Source organism: Bubalus bubalis, chromosome 9 (genome assembly GCF_019923935.1).
Source record: "Bubalus bubalis isolate 160015118507 breed Murrah chromosome 9, NDDB_SH_1, whole genome shotgun sequence".
NCBI lineage: Eukaryota > Metazoa > Chordata > Mammalia > Artiodactyla > Bovidae > Bubalus > Bubalus bubalis.
The window spans coordinates 106545772-106562587 of NC_059165.1; the positions used below are offsets into that span (position 1 = coordinate 106545772).

General features: G+C 61.4%; 1 protein-coding gene across 1 annotated transcript; it reads left to right on the top strand.

The window, feature by feature from the left end:
* Positions 1-60: 60 nt before the first annotated feature.
* On the top strand, positions 61-9585 carry CILP2 (cartilage intermediate layer protein 2). The gene is made up of 8 exons (XM_025293927.3): positions 61-648; positions 1542-1640; positions 2741-3013; positions 3589-3744; positions 4818-5096; positions 5981-6089; positions 6294-6451; positions 6675-9585. The coding sequence occupies exons 1-8, from the start codon at positions 585-587 to the stop codon at positions 9008-9010; spliced, it is 3474 nt and encodes a 1157-aa protein (XP_025149712.3). The 5' UTR covers positions 61-584; the 3' UTR covers positions 9011-9585.
* Positions 9586-16816: the final 7231 nt, after the last annotated feature.

Genomic DNA, 16816 nt, shown 5'->3' on the forward strand with positions numbered 1-16816 from the left:
CGCGGGGGCGGGCAGCCTCGGGGGGGAACTGCCCACCGGTCCTCCGGTGGCCCAAGGCGGGAGGGATGGAGGGCAGACGCACATGGGACTTCCTGCTGGCCTCCGAGAAAACCGGAGCCAGAAGAGTGGCGGGTGGATTCCGGGTGGGATTGATTACCAGCCTGCTCGGGACGACCTAAAGCCAACAGATTCGAAGTGAGACCCGGGGGAGGATTTCTAGCCGCCTAAAGGGCTGCCTAAAGCCTGAATGTCCGGACGGCTTCAGGCTCTGTTCCAGGAGGCACTTCCCGACGTGGAGAAGGGAGGGTGGGCTCAGGAAGGGACTTCCAGTCGGCGACGAAGGGACGCAGGCCAGCCCGAGGGCGGAGGTACAGCCGGATGCACCGAGGGGGTCGCCCCAGAGGGGTGGTCACCCAAGTCACCTCGGGCCCGGGAGTTGCCCAGACGGGGCGTGGCCTGCATGGGGCGTGGCCTGCGGCCGCGTCCCTCCCCCATCCTCAGCCCCAGCGGCCGCCAGACCCGCGGGAGTCCGACCCGAGTGCGCAGCGGAGCTGGGACCCTCCCTCCGACCTTCGGACCTGGCCATGGCGTCACTGCCGACACTGCTCTGCCTCTGTGTTGCCGCCGCACACCTGGCGGGGGCCCGAGGTGAGGCGCCCCTAGACCCCCGCCCAGCCCCCCTCCAGGCGCCCGAACGTCTGGCAAGCAGCCGGAACCTGGAGACAGAAGCAAGGGACCCACTCGCTTCCCCACGCTGCAGCCGCCTTGCCCGCCTCGGGAGTGGAGTGAGGGGGCAAGGACAAGATGGAGCTCCCTCCGGGACCACCTGGGGGCAAGAGGGGACTGCAGGGTATCCATCGCAGCCACAGCGTTTGGGCCCTGAATCATCCAGTCTTGTCCCCAGGATGAAGGGGTCAGAACTGTCCCCTCTCACCGAACTCCTCTCCTCTTGCACACACACACATACCATTCAGAAGAGAAACTCCCATCTCTGGAACACTCAGTAGAGCCGGGCACTGGGCCTATTTTTCAGATGGGGAGACTGAGACTCCAAGAGGGAAGGGACTTGTCTGTCACTGCCCAGCCTGGCTATCTCAGACACCTCAAGGCCAGAGAGGCTAGGCTAGATTCCAAGGACTTCCCCTTGGCAGCCTGGGCCCCGAGTGCAGGGATGTAAGGTAGACTGAGGGAGCCAGCAAAGGGATGAAAGAAAATTCAGATCAAGACAAGGGCAGAGAGAGGCACAGCCAACTGAATTCATGGCCATTGAACACAGTGGGAGAACTGTGTCTGGGGGAGTGAAGTGGACAGACTTCCCCAGCCTAAGGGGCTGTGTCTGAGTGAGGGATGGGCTGTGAGAGCCTGGGGGTGGGGAGGTCAGGGGAGGCTTCCTGGAGAAGGGGAGGCTGCTGTGCTCGGGGTCCACTGAGGTTGGAGTGTGGCTTCTCCTCTGTGAAATGGAAGAGACTATGGCAGCACCTCACATACCAGGAGCTCACAGAGGTCTCCCCCCACCCTGCCACGCCTCACCCCTTTGATAGGTACTCCGGACGCCGAGGAGCCCACGGTGACCGCGTGGGGCCTTGAAGGTTCATCGTTGCGCCCTGGCCAGCCCTCGCCAGCCCTGGAGGACTGGGAAGGTGAGCCAGTTTGGGTCTGAGTCCTGGTTCTGCTGTGGGCTCTGTGTGAGCTCTGGCTGGTGGAGTCATGTGAGAAGGGGGATGAGAGCTGGGTGAAGAATGCAGGAGGCATCCCTGGGTGTGGCGGCCCCTGGAAGTGGTGCCCTAAGAGGTCTTCAGTTTTAGGAGCAGGGAGAGTCCAGGCTGTTTGCCCAGGAACAAACCGGGGGGGGGGGGCGTGGCGGGGGGGGGTGCGGGTGGAGTGGCATGGTGGGACAACCAGCTCAGTTCAGTCAAGGAAGCAAGAGTTCTGGTACTCTTTCCCAGATAGGAAGCGTCTATCTGACTTGCTCTTGAATCAGGAAAGGAGTGAGCACCCCCTGGGGGGCTGATGGAAACAGAAGCTAACCTGTGAGAGGCCAGACCCTTCCCACCTCTGGCTTCCCCGAAACTGAGGGTGCCTGATGGGTTCAGTGGGCATTAGTAAGCAAGGTCCCTTAGCGGGTTTCCCTGGTGGCTCAGGTGGTAAAGAATCCGCCTGCAACACAGGAGGCCTGGGTTCCATCCCTGGGTTGGGAAGATCCTTTGGAGGAGGGCATGGCAACCCACTCCAGTGTTCTTGCCTGGAGAATCCCCTGGACAAAGGAATCTGGTGGGCTACAGTCCATGTGGTCGTGAAGAGTTGGGCACGACTGAGCGACTAAGCACAGCACGAGCAAGATCCCAGTTGGCACTGATGGGGGCCTGGGGAAGGGCAGCAGAAGGGCTGGTCTCAGGCGCGGCTCCTCCTGCTGCCCTTACATCTCCTTACCTCTCAAGGGTTCTGAATTCTCAGGGTGGGGGTTGGTGATGCAGTTGCAAGAGCTCAGCTTGCACTCCTAGGCCAGCTCAGGTACTGAGCCGAGCAGCAGAACTAGGGGGGCTGCAAGAGGAAAACAACCTCCCTTGATCCCTTTGCAGCTCCTTCTGTGCTCGAGGGCTCTGGATCTGGGAAGGCTGGGCTGGCCCATGCACCAACCCGGCTTAAACGCGAGATGGGGGTGGGCAGGCCCGGGTTTTCGCATGAATTGATGGGGCCCGACCGGCGGCGGCCCGGGTCCCAGCGCGTGTGGTCCCCGCAGAGGCCAGCGAGTGGACGTCCTGGTTCAACGTCGACCACCCGGGCGGCGACGGTGACTTCGAGAGCCTGGCCGCGATCCGCTTCTATTACGGGCCGGCACGCGTGTGCCCAAGGCCGCTGGCGCTGGAGGCGCGCACCACAGACTGGGCGCTGCCTTCGGATGTCGGCGAGCGCGTACACCTGAACCCCACGCGCGGTTTCTGGTGCCTCAACCGCGAGCAGCCCCGAGGCCGCAGATGCTCCAATTACCACGTGCGCTTCCGCTGCCCGCTCGGTGAGGGCGGGCTCAGGGGGCCGCAGGGACCGGCGGGAGGTGGAGGAGGCCTGAATGTTCGGACCTGGGGAGGGGGCAGGACCGAGAGGATGTGGGCGTGGCTAGGAGGAGGGGGGGTCCTTTAGGACCAAGGCTACAGGAGAGGGCTGGAGCGGGGGAGCAGAGGGGGCTTTGGAAGGGATGGGCTGAAATGGCGGGGGCCCAGGTAGCGGGGGCAGGAAGGGGCCCCCAGGACCGCGTCTCCCTCTTGCTGCCCTCATTTGCTCTACAACAGCTTCGTCCTGTGAAAGCGTGTTGTGAGCCCCAGACACGTGTGAGACGCAGAAAGAATAGCTGGGCTGGGAGGGGAGGAAAGAGAGGTCGCGGGCGGGGTGGGTGGGGCGGTGGTGTGCTGGGGGTGGACAACTGTACCTCCACTGCACATTCGACCGGTTCGCCTTGAGGGGGAGAGGGTAGGACTTCTCTCTGACTCAGATGCACGTGCCACGAACGTTCTCCAGCCCCACACTGTCACCAGATTCTGGGTTTCTGGGGTGGGCGGCCACCTGACGCCCCCATCTCTGCCCTCTCCCCAGAGGCCACGTGGGGTTCGTGGGGCCCTTGGGGTCCCTGTTCGGGGAGCTGCGGGCCAGGCCGTCGCTTGCGCCGCCGCCGCTGCTCAAGCCCCGCGGGGGATGCGTGTCCCGGGCGTCCCTCGGAGGCGCAGAAGTGTGTGAGGCCTCGGTGTCCAGGTAGGAGGGGCGGGGCCTGGAGGAGATGGGAGGACTAGAGGCGGGGCCTGGGTGTGATGGCAGCGGGGCCAGTTGAGGGAAGTATCTAGAGGGGCTAATTAGGGTGGAGTCTGATGGGGAGGTGCCTGGAGGGAGGAGGCGGAGTCTGGACGTAGGGGCGGAGCCTGGAGGAGCGGAACCTGGACCACGTGGAGACTGGCTTCTCCTTCCCTTCTGCGCCCCTGAGGAGCACTGGTAAAAGTGTACATCTGGACGGGTGGACTTCACGGGGGTCATGTCCAGTCATGGGCAGATCTGTGGAGGCGCTTCCTCCGTGTGCATGTTGGGGTGTGCGGATATCCCGGTGGACGTGGACACACGCAGAAGCTGGCTCATGCACTCGGGGTGCACACTTGCATGGCATTGGCAGGCCCCGCCCGTCCCCCCACGCCCACGCGGACACGCGCTCACACCCTGGCAGACACGATGCCCAGGCCCTCCCAGGGCCGGACACCAGGCCAGCCAGGAGGCGACTGGAAATTCCAATCAGGCCTGGGCTCCACAAACACGGTCTGGAGACTGCCCCAGCAGAGCCCGCAGCAGGGTGGGGGAGCAGTGTGGCCAATGGGGTGGTGGGGTCCCCACCCTACCCTGCTTGGCTGTGCGTTCTCCATGCCTCTGCCCTGAAGTTTCCAGTGGAATTTTCCATTTTATGGAGAAACCGCAGGATTGGGACTGGAGGGAGAGGTTCTGGGCCCAAGACGCAGCCCCTTGCTGGGCCCCCAGCCCCGGCCTGAACATTTCCTCTCATGCTAGAAGGAGCCTCTCTGGCCTGTGAGAGTCAACTATCCTGTCCCCTCCCTGGGACATCTCCCTCACACCAGGACCCTGGGTCCCCCCCTTGCCCCAGCCCTGACCACTCAGCCCCATGTCCTTTACACCAGGGTCTGCTCCAAGCAGGTCCACGCTGAGGACTCTCTGAGGGGAGCGAGGTGGGCAGGGTGCCTAGGTGCCTTTGCTGAGGGACTGATGGAGAGGAAAGCCCTCCCCAGGAAGGGGTCAAGAGCCTTCTGTGCCTCCCTGTGTCCCTCCAGGGTGTGGCCCCAACACCTGTGGGTGCCCCGACCACATTCTTCTGGGCTCGGTGGTCACCCCATCTGGGCGTCCACTGCCAGGAGCCAGGGTCTCCTTGAGAGACTGGCCTGGCACCATAGCCACTAGTGATGCCCATGGAACCTTCCGGATGCCTGGAGTCTGTGCCAGCAGCCGAGCCAACGTCAGTGCCCAAATGGACGGCTTTTCAGCAGGCATGGCCCAGACCCAGGCCAACAGCTCCATGTCAGCAGTGGCCACTGTTGTCCTTAAAAAGTTGGGTAAGTGCCTCATGGCAAGAGGGATGAGGAGCCGAGGACCTGGGGAGGTAACTCTGGGTGACACCAAGCACTTGGGACGATATGATGCACAGCAAGGTCAATGGGGCAAGAAATAAGATGTCACAGTCCTTGGAGAAGATGTGGGGGTGAGACGTGAGTTGCAAAGGGAAGCATTAAGATTAGGCATTAAGAACCCACTCCAGTATTCTTGGCTGGGAATCTCATAGACATAGAAGCCTAGTGGGCTGCAGTCCGTGGCATCGCAAAGAGTTGGGCACAACTTAGCAACTAAACTCCCGAGTGGCTCAGTTGGTAAAGAATCTGCCTGCAATGCAGGAGACCCGGGTTTGATCCTTGGGTCGGGAAGATTCCCTGGAGAAGGAAATGGCAACCCACTCCAGTACTCCTGCCTGGAGAATTCCATGGACCGCGGAGCCGGGCAGGCTATAGTCCATGGGACTGCAAAAGGTTGGACATGAATGTGCAACTAACTTTCACTTTAGCAACTGAACAATAGCAACAACCCACAATCAGGCAGATTGCGCTCTATGGAAACACTTCTTGATGGAAATGTGCCATAAAATGGAGAGTGAAGTGACCCAGCAATAAGGAATACAGAGTTCTATAAGAAATTAAAATTTGTGTATAGAATAATAGCTGCAAATATTCAAACAATAAAGTCCGTGGCTAAAGGGAAAAAAAAATAGATTCTGCATTAAGGGTACAGTCTCCAGCAGATGTGAGGTGAAAGAGAGTGGGGCGAGAGTCATCAGAAAAGACCCAGGTGTAGCAGGGCATCACAGTAAGGGACTGGATGGCACCTGCCTCTTGGGAAGGATCACTGGGAGAAGCTGGACCCTGACTTTTGCTGCTTTTGCCCCCAGAGAAGCCCTACCTGGTGAAGCAACCCGAGTCTCGAGTTCGAGAGGCTGGCCAGAATGTGACCTTCTGCTGCAAAGCCTCAGGCACCCCCATGCCCAAGAAATACTCCTGGTGAGTGCCCTGCCTCGTGCTCATGGGCCTCTCGCCCAGCTGTGGGCTTGGAATGGGCATCCTGTGATTCGTGGTGCCTCGGAGACCCAGAGGAAGCTGCTCTGCAACCTCCCTGTGCTGCATGGAGGGGTGGGGGGGGGTGGATGCAGCCCCTCCCCTCTGCCAAGGACACCCATGGTGGTGTTCACCCACCCCCCCACCCAGGTTCCACAACGGGACGCTGCTGGACAGGCGGACACACAGGTATGGGGCCCACCTGGAGCTGCATGGGCTCCGCCCAGACCAAGCAGGCACCTATCACTGCAAAGCGTGGAATGACGCGGGGGCCGTGCGATCGGGCACTGCCCGACTCACCGTACTTGGTGAGCATCTTCAGTAACCCTCCCCCCAACCCCTGACACCAAACTGAGTCCCAACTCCAGCTAAAACTCAGCCTCACATGGAACCCCAACTTCAGACTGATCTCTGACCTTGCTCAGTCGCTGAGCCCCTGGGTTGAGCCTCTGACCCCAATCCAGGCCCCCAGCCTTGGCCTCCCTGGAGCTCTCCCATTTACCCTGATCTGCCTGCTTCCTTGCTCCACAGCCCCGGGCCAGCCAGCCTGTGACCCCCGGCCCCGAGAACACCTGATCAAGCTTCCAGATGACTGTGGTCAGCCAGGCAGAGGGCCCACCTACCTGGACGTAGGCCTTTGCCCTGACACCCTCTGCCCCAGCCCTGCAGGCTCCAGGCCCCGGTGTGGGGACGCAGGCTCCCGCTGCTGCTCCGTGCGCCGCCTGGAGAGCAGGAAGATCCACTGCTCTGGCTACACCCTCCCAGTCAAGATCGTGGCTGAGTGTGGCTGTCAGAAATGTCTGCCCCTTCGGGGGCTGATCCGGGGACGCGTGATGGCCGCTGACTCTAGGGAGCCCTTGCGCTTTGCTCGCATCCTGCTGGGCCGGGAGCCCATTGGCTTCACGTCCTACCAGGGTGACTTCACCCTCGAGGTGGCGCCTTCCACTCAGCGGCTGGTGATGACCTTTGTGGACCCCAGTGGCCAGTTCGTGGACACTGTCAGGGTCCTGCCTTTTGACCCTCGAGGTGCTGGCGTGTACCATGAGGTCAAGGCCATGCGAAAGAAAGCCCCCATCATTTTAGACGCCCGCCAGAGCAACACCATATCCCTCGGGGAAATGGGAGAGGAGGCCCCCTTAGGAGAGCTGATCATCCCGCCCGGGGCCTTCCGCAGAGCTGACGGTCAACCCTACATGGGGGCTGTGGAGGCCCAGGTGACCTTCGTGGACCCCCGAAATCTCACTTCGGCAGCCGCCGCGCCCAGCGACCTGCGGTTCGTGGACGGGGACGGGGAGCTGGCCCCGCTGCGCACGTACGGCATGTTCTCGGTGGACCTTCGGGCCGCCGGCTCCGCCGAGCAGCTGCAGACGGGGCTGGTGGCTGTGCGCGTGGCCGCTGACCAGATCCGGATGCCGGGCCACGTGGAGGCCCTGAAGCTGTGGTCGCTGAACCCTGACACGGGCCTGTGGGAAGAAGAAAGCGGCTTCCAGCGCGAGAGACCGGCATCCCAGCGGGCCCGCCGGGAGGAGCGGGTCTTCCTGGTGGGCAACGTGGAGATCCGCGAGCGCCGTCTGTTCAACCTGGACGTGCCCGAGCGCCGCCGCTGCTTCGTGAAGGTGCGCGCCTATGCCAACGACAAGTTCACCCCCAGCGAGCAGGTGGAGGGCGTGGTGGTCACGCTGGTCAATCTGGAGCCCGCCCCCGGCTTCTCTGCCAACCCTCGCGCCTGGGGCCGCTTCGACAGCGCGGTCACCGGCCCGAACGGCGCCTGCCTCCCCGCCTTCTGCGACGCCGACCAGCCCGACGCCTACACCGCCGTGGTCACGGCCACCCTGGGCGGGGAGGAGCTGGAGCCCGCGCCCTCGCGGCCGCGCCCGCTCCCGGCCACCGTTGGCGTGGCGCAGCCCTACCTGGACCGGCTGGCCTACCGCCGCACGGACCATGACGACCCTGCCCTCAAGCGCAGTGGCTTCCGCATCAACCTCGCCAAGCCCAGGCCCGGCGAACCCACCGAGGCCAACGGCCCCGTGTACCCGTGGCGCAGCCTGCGGGAGTGCCAGGAGGCCCCGGTGACCGCCAGTCACTTCCGCTTCGCTCGTGTGGAGGCGGACAAATACGAGTACAACGTGGTCCCCTTCCGCGAGGGCGCGCCAGCCTCCTGGACCGGAGATCTCCTGGCCTGGTGGCCCAACCCGCAGGAGTTCCGGGCCTGCTTCCTCAAGGTGAAGATCCAAGGACCCCAGGAGTACATGGTCCGCTCCCACAATTTGGGAGGCAGCCATCCCCGGACCCAGGGCCAGCTCTACGGGCTGCGGGATTCCCGGAGTGTCCGGGACCCCCAGAGCCCTAGCTCCTCTGCCGCCTGTGTGGAATTCAAGTGCAGCGGGATGCTGTTTGACCAGCGTCAGGTGGACAGGACGCTGGTGACCATCATGCCGCAAGGCAGCTGCCGGCGTGTGGCGGTCAACGGGCTCCTGCAGGATTACCTGACACGGCATCCCCCACCCGCGCCCGCTGATGACCTGGCTTCCTTCTCCATGCTGGCCCCGCTGGACCCTCTGGGTCACAACTATGGTGTCTACACGGTCACCGACCAGAGCCCAAGGCTGGCCAAGGAGATCGCCATTGGCCGCTGCTTCGACGGCTCCTCCGATGGCTTCTCCAGGGAGATGAAGGCTGACGCGGGCACAGCCGTCACCTTCCAGTGCCGGGAGCCAACTGCGGGCCGGCCCAGCCTCTTCCAGAGGCTGCTGGAGTCCCCATCGGCGGCTCTTGGGGACATCCGCAGGGAGATGGGCGAGGTGGCGCGCGTACAGGCCCGAGCCTCGAGTCCACTCCGCACCCGCCGAGGCAGGGCCCAGCAGTGACCTGGCCCCCAGCCTCGTCCCTCTGCCCTGCTCCCGATCCCCCTGTCTTTGGGAAGCCAAGCCCCCTTCTCCAGAGGCTCGCTGTCTCTGAAGGTTTCTGGGCCCCCCTCCCCTGCCCAGGATTCAGAGTCAGGTCCGATGGTGGAGAATCCCAGCAGGTAATTGTTACTGTGTGACGTGAAATGGAGTTAGTTTGTCCTGATTGTGGGAGCCAGTGTTGTGGGGTGACCGTGGGGGCATGGTGACCTACTGGGGCCCAAAGGGGATCATTCCCAGCTTGCATACCAGCTCTGATTTCATGTGTATTCAGATAATCCGCATCTTCAGATTTCTGTGCTGAGCTGGATGCTCTGTTGGGTCCCCTACCCTGAGCTTTGTTCTTGGGGTTATTTATTGGAACAAAGCCTGCAAGACTGTCCACAGGTGTGAGTGGGGAGGGGTCTGGAGGTGGCGCATTGAGGGTCTGGGGAAGAGGCTTCTTGGCTCTGGGGCTGGGGGGCCCAGTTCTCACATGTTTGGTGCTTGGAGATTCTCTAGGGGGTTGAGGCAGGGATTCAATTAAAGATGCTTCATTTCCTCCTCGTGGTGTCAGTCTTGGGGAGGGAAGAATGGGGGTTGGGACCGCTAGATCCAGAGGCACCTGGGCAGGCAGAAACAGGCCCGAAGCACATGCGGACATGAGTGTGAGAACAGCTTGCAGACCTGCATGAGGTCCCGGACACTCCTCAGGCAGGCATGCGGGCCCCAACTGATGCCCACAGAAGTGTGTCTGTGACACGTGTGAGCGGGGCTGACCCATGAGCCACCCGACCCCGTGCAGCCCTGGCCGCTGAGCACAGTAGCAGCTGCTGCCCTGGCATTCTCCTCCTTGCCTGGCTGTGGTCAGCGGCTCCCACCTGGCCACGTGCCCGGGGGCTACAGTGGGCAGGGAGGAACCCTGGCCAGGGCCGCTTGTACCAGGAGGCAGGAATTGAGGCTGCCCTGGACTTCCGCGGCCGGGGCCACAGCTGCCCCGCCCTGGGTCCCACCCAGCTGAGGCCTGGCCACACCTTGACCACAGGGTGACTGCGGTGCCCAAGGCCATGCTCCCGAGCCCTCTGCCCTCACCAAGCCTCTCAGTCTGGACGCGCAGAAGGCACCGAACCGTCCCTTGCACGCTGTGCGCTTGGCGGGCAAGTCGTCCTGACACCCCATGGGGCAGGTGCTATTCTGACCACACCCCCACTTTCCAGACAGAGAAACCGAGGTCCCAAAAGGAGAGGTGAAGAGCTGCCTGGGCTCTGGAGTGAATCCTGGCGCCCTGGATGGCCCAACAGCCCCCTCAGAACATGCCTAAGACTCCCTTTGCCTGGAGACGTCAGCCACCAGAAAGCAGGGATGTGGCATTTCTCAGGGCCCGGAAGGTGCCTGGCTGAGTTTGAGTGCAGAGTGTTCCCTTATTCCAGGGCATGCTGAGGCCTTCTGCATCCACACCCTCTCACCCACTTCCCCTTCTAACACCCCCCTGCCCACCTGTCCACCCCACCGCTCCAGTCTCCCTTACGATTTGCCTTTACAGCATTAAGAGGTGTCAGGTCTGTGCTAACAATAGGGGCCCAGAGAGGGCCTGGCCCTGGGGAGGAGAGAGGCTCACACACAGAGCCCTACACACTGTGAAGTCAGCACTCGGTGCCCATGGCCGGCCGGCTCTTGTCCATCTGCTGAACTCTCTGTGCGCCGATCCCCAACCTCCCCAGCCCTCCCGCACACCTTTGCTCAGGCCAGATCTTTCAGGGGAACTCCTTCCTCTGCCCAGTGGGCAGACTCGGGGGCTTGGAGGATCTGGAAAAATCCAGCAAACCCGGGCTATGGCCCCAGTCTCTGCGGGTGGGCCCTGGGGCTCTGCTTGGAGACCAGCAGAGGGTTTGGAGCCCTGGTGCCGGCACCCTAGCCTCCCTTGGGTTGGCTGTGATGAACGAGAGAGGGGAGATGCTGGGAGGCCCCTGGAAGCCAGGGGCATGTGCGTGCACCTGGACTTCCTTATCCAGTCTACACCGTCTGCTGGCAGGGGGCTCAGAGGGGTAGATTCCCACCCCAGGCAGTGTCGGGGTCCTGTGAAGCAGCGGGAGTGGAGGGCGCTCCCCCTGCAGCTGCAGGAGAAGCTGGCTTTCAGACCGAGTGTGATGAGGTGTCCGGCTCTGCTGCCAAATACCTTTTATTGAGAAAGTGTTGGGGCCGCAGCCGATGCCAGGCCTGGGGCAGCTGAATTTGGAGCAGGCTGCTGACCCCCACTTCCCTAGGACAGGGGTGGCTGGGTGTCATCCTGAAACTCCCTCCCCAGCTGCAGTGGCTGGGCCAGGCGTGAGCAGGGGCTCCTGGAGGGAAGCAGGCCGGGAGACTTGCTGGCCAAGTGTCGGGCCCGAGAGAAGGCTTGGCAGTGGCTGTAGCCCGAGAGCCTCCTCGCGCGTGCTGACAGCCTTTCAAGAGGACAGCACTCAGCTCCAGTATTCAGATGAGGAAACTGAGGCTCCAAGAGAAGGAAACCGTGGCTCTTAGCTGACAGCTCTGGGCTTCTTGACACTGCAAAGTGACCCCATTCTAGTTCTGAGCCAGGAGTCCTGCCCCTTCCCTCCTGAAACGTTTGCCATCTGCCTCCTGCTAAATCCATCGCTCTCCCCCTAAAACTGGGGCTGCCAGACCACACCCCGTCAGCTTGGGGCATGGGGGGGGCATAAGGCCTCCCCCGAGAGACCCCGGCCTCAGCCACCCTGGGGTCAGCTCAGGGCACAAGGAGGTCCTTGGTCCTCCCACGGCATTTTAGACTGTTAATTTTAGAACCAGGGGTTCTTAAAATTCCTAGTACTGTGAGTGGGAGAAAAATCTTGGAACAGTGCTTAGAACAAGAGGCTCTCAAACCGGTAGAATCCAGGAAGAGAAAGGAAAATAAGCATGCATTGAGCACTGACTGGATACAAGCCCTCTTTGCCCCCTCCCCCAGCCCTAACTCACCTTAGGGCCCTTTTATTCTTGCCTGGAGAATTCCGTGGACAGAGGGGCTTGGCAGGCTACAGTCCATGGGGTTGCAAAGAGTCAGACATGACCGAGCGACCAACACTATAATATATATTTATTGTCGTGGGCCCCCAAATGTACTTTTCATAAGGGTGATTTTTCACACACATACCTCTCATTTCATAACTGAAGGGACTTGCCCAGGGTCACACAGGAAATGGGGACACCCTAGACCGAGAGAAGGGGTAATGTTTCCCAGAGAAAGGGACATAGGCAGTGGGTGTTGAAGGATGTATAGGAGTTTTCCAGGTGGGCAAGGCAGGAAGGGCATACCAGGCAGCTGGAAAGATGCATGTGAAGGCTGAGAAGGGAGACCTCAAGTGGGCCTGGAGATGGGAGATACCCAGGGGAGGTGAACAAAGCCTTGACTGCTGAGTGAGGAGCTGGAGAGTCTCTGGAGGTTGGTGGGGAGCCACAGAAGGTGCTGACACGGGGAGGGAAAGATCATAGAATTTCTCATAACAAAGACTCTTCTAGAACTGTTGTGGGAAAGCATGTTCGGAAGTGTTTCTTTTATGGAACTGGGGTCTGCCCCCTCCCATATGGCAGCCCTTGCAGGGTCCAAACCGGCAGGCCGGAGCCCCCTCCCCTCGGGCGGCCTCCTGTCCTGGCTGGATGTTGCTGGCTCCTCTGTCAGGGCCTCGTGGCCCTGGCGCAGCCACCCCCAACTTCCCTAGCCCTGTCTGTCTCCCTCATTAGCCCTCAGGGTTGGACACGACCCAGTCGCAGACCCCAAAGACTGGAGCCAGCCTGGCGGGGAGACCTGGCTTCAGTCAGGTGGTGGAGGGGAATGTTTGCATTTTAATGGTGGAAACAGAGGCAGAGGGCCAACAGAGAAAGAACAGTCTAGCTGAATGCCTATGTCCAGCGGTCTGACCCCTCCCGGGGCAGGAGCTGAAGCCAGACCCCAGGGCCTGGGGTGGGAGATCTAGGCAGGGAGGAGGGAGGCAACCCCAGGGGTCGGGGGAGCAACAGACGTGCAGGGAGCATCTTCTGCCCTACCCGGGTCACAGGTGCCGTGCAGCCCCGGAGATGTGGCACGTGGGGTCAGGTGTCCCCGCCAGCAGTCCTGAGGTCACACTGTCCTGGCAAGCCCTGACCCTGTCCTCCCCCGTAAGACGCTCCCGCCCACACCACCCAGCCACCTTCCCGTCACTCATTCGGCTCCCCCGTCATGCTTCATCACAGTCCCACCTGCAGTCTGCCCCCTCGAAGTGCACGTGGCTGGATTTGCTGGTCACGCGGCATGGGACAGCCTCTCTGGTCATTGTCGCACCGTCACAGCCGCCCAGGCGGATGCGCCCGACAAAAGCCTATGCAACAGGGTCCTGCGAGGTGCCAGCCGCCTAGCGCATTTGCACACAGTGGGGCATCAACACTCACAGTCGCCCTTGTAACACCCTGCTCTTGAGGACACGCGACCCTCAGACTCCCAGACTGCAGATTCTAAGCCTCCACGAACCCCCACGGTTCAGTCCCACAAAACACAGGGGGCACCGCCCGGCGCACGTGGCACCTCCCACCTTCCGGCAGCCCTGGGGAGGGCGTGGGCTGGGGCCGGGGCGCCTCGGAGTCCCAGATGCTTTTCCTGGGAAGTCCTGAATCTCTTCCTGCTGACTCAGCCCTGGGGGCTGTCTGGCCGGGTGTTGCCAAACCTCAGGTATGTCCTCGAAGGCTGCCTGGTGGGGCCTCCCTCAAGGCAGTGGTTGGGGGGGGCCCACTCAGGACTCAGTCCGTCCCCCCCAAAGCCCCAGCCCGTCCTTTGCCCCAGATGGCGCTTGAGCTCTGATGGTGGGTCTTAGGGCACGGCGCCTGCGTGGTGGAGGCTGAGGCCAGCAGCTCACACCCCTGCTTCTTTGCTGCTGAGAGTCGGGAGACGGATGAGCTCCCAGCCAAGTCAGGGCCCCCAGGGGCCCTGCTCAGCCCACGCCGCTTGCCTCTGGTGAAGGTGCCTCTGTCTTGGGTGGTCTGAGGGGAGTTCACCTGGCTGCCCCTCCTGGGGCCCGGCACAGGCACAGGGCCAGGGCCAGACAGACAGACAGACGCACAGATGTGCACCCGTGTGCTCTCACGTGATGTCTCCGTGCAGACCTGTGGGCACGGGGATGTTTGAGTGTGCTTAGGCTGGTCTTTCCAGAACCCCATTCTGAAGAGGGACCGGAGCCACACACAGATACCTCAGCCTGTAGGGGTCTGATTTGGGCCAACAGGAGGGTCAGGGACTGGAAAGAAAAAAAACACAGAAGGGCCGAAGGAAGGCTTTCTGGAGAAGAGGACATTTGCTATGGGCTTTGAAGAGTGAATAGGAGTTTGCCAAACCACTATCAGATATCCGAAGGTCTTGAATGCTGGTTTTTCACCTTTTGTCTGTGAAGGTTCTGAGCAGGGGAGGGACACAGACAAAATTCCATTCGTTACCTCCTCTTAAAGACCCAGCCTCTTCCTTCAGTAAGCTTTCGGTCTGATGGGGGAGGCAGCCAGACCCAGCCTGGAAGCATGGAAGAGTCCTCAGGTTTGTGAAGCACCTGCTAGGCATTGGGTTGGATCTCATCAGCGACAGGTTGCATTATCATCTCTAGTTTACAGCCAAGGAAAGCTAAGGCTGAGAGAGGGAAGTGCCACATGGAGGCAAGGCTGTTCACATACCGTGCTCGCTTCTGACTTACAGCTGACATGGTCGTAAGCTGACCCTAAAGTCTGAAGGCCAGCGTGGAGGGGTTCCAATAAGTCAGCTTTGCCCAGGGTCGTGTCTTTGCCCCTGGGGTCCTGGCGGAGGGGACCCCAGCTCATGGGATACACAAGCTCCCCCTGGCCCTCAGCATGGTTGCCCCATCTCCCGTATCCCACGTTATTCTCTGCTGAGTGGCTTTAATGAGCAGCTTTAATGAGCGGCTTCTGGGCCAGAGGGCTGTCTGAGTAGGAGGCTGGGGGTGCTTCTCCAGGCTTTCTGGGAGGCCAAAACCATGCGCCCGCCGTCTGGCCCAGCTGAACACAAACACTTGGAAATGGCCGGCCCGACGGAATCTAGGTTGTGGTCAGGCTGTGGCTGAAGAAGCCACTGGAAAAACACGCAGTCCACGCGGCCAGACCCAGCTTACATTTCACCAGGCAGGAGCGGCCTGCCGGGCGCCTGGAGCTGAGGAATGTCCGTTCTCTAGCTCTCTGGAACCTGCTGCCTCTGACAGGGGCGTCCAGCTGCCGGGCAGTACTCCCCTCGGTCTCCTGCGGCCAGGATGTGACCTGCCTCTTGATGGATCCTCAGACAATCAGGCCTCTTGGCTTGCTCCCTGGCCCAGATGCTGTTGGAAACCCTTGTTTGCTTGCATGCCCCTGACCACGGGGAGCTCACTCCTTTACAACCGTCACAGCCAGCAGCCAGGGGCCTAGAACTGGACCGATTCCCACCGGAAGCTCTGGCTCCCTCGACCACATGAAGGGGAGGTCACGCAGCCTGAGTAAATCCCACTCCACACCCTTCCGCGGTTCAGCCCCTTCCTGGGCCTCCAGACCTCCCCCATGCCCTTGGCGTTCAGCGTGCCCTAAGTGGACCCAAGGGTCCTTCCCCCAGAAGGTGCTCCTTGCCCCACAGCCATGCTTCAGCGCTTATCTCCCTGTCCAACTGCCTAAGCCCTTGGATGGGCAGATGGCCCACACATCCGTTGAGCGCATGCTGGATGCTGAAGCGTTTACCTGCATCTCTTCACCGACCCCTCCCAGTGAGGCTGTTCCTATAATTGCTCTCCTTTACAGATGGGAAAACCAAGGCTCAGTGGGTTTGCTTGGTGTCCAGGGATAGCTCGGCCGATTCTGGAATAGGAGCCATTCCCCCGCTGTTGAACTAGGATAGGGCCCGGGTGACCTTCTCTTTGGGGCTGGGATGCCCCCTGGGGGTCAAAAGGGGAGCTGCAGCCTGTGCCCCCGGGTCGGCCTGAGCGGCCCAGCTTCCCACAGGCTCTGTCCCAGCCCTGCTCACATCGCCTCTGTGGCGCTCCTGGTCCCCGTCGGTGGGGTGCAGGGGCTCTTCATGAATCCTTGCTGGGTCACCATGGAGACCCCTGAGCACAAAACCAGCCTCTCACGTCAGACCCAAGCTGGACCCAGGGCTGGGGAGGGACCAGAGGAGGGGAGGGGCCGAGTCCAGTCTGCGTGTGGGTGAGGGGACGATTCAGGTAAGGGCGGGGGCAGTCCAGGCGGACCGGGGACGCGTGCCTGCCCAGCCTCTTGGTTTCACTCCACCCCAGGAGAGAAGGCGAAATTAAACCCGAAGCTTCGGGGGGACTTTGACGATCTAGCAATACGGGGTAACTGGGGGGTCACAGACCTCCCCTCCACACAGACCACAGCTCTCATCATCTCTCAGCCCTCCCCAGGATTCGCTTTGGTCTGGAAAGTCCCCATCGGCCAGGCAGGAGTATGATTGAAGATCAGAGGAATTCCCTGGTGGTCCAGTGGTTAGGACTCTGAGGTTTCACTGCTGAGGACACTGGTTCAATCCCTGGTCAGGGAACTAAGATCCAGCAAGCTGGGAAGCCAAAAAAGAGAAAGAAAATAAACCAAAATCTTGGGACCACAGAGGGGAAGATCCTCCCTGGATATACAGCCCAGTCCCGTCCTGCCCCAGGTGACTTGGCATTTGGGTGGTGGGGGGAGGGTGGGGCGGGGCATGGGTCCAGATTGGGAACAACGGGAGCCGCAGCTCCCGCTGCAGAGGTGCCCCATCTCTGTTCTTTTATTTTATATATATATTTTTTGGTC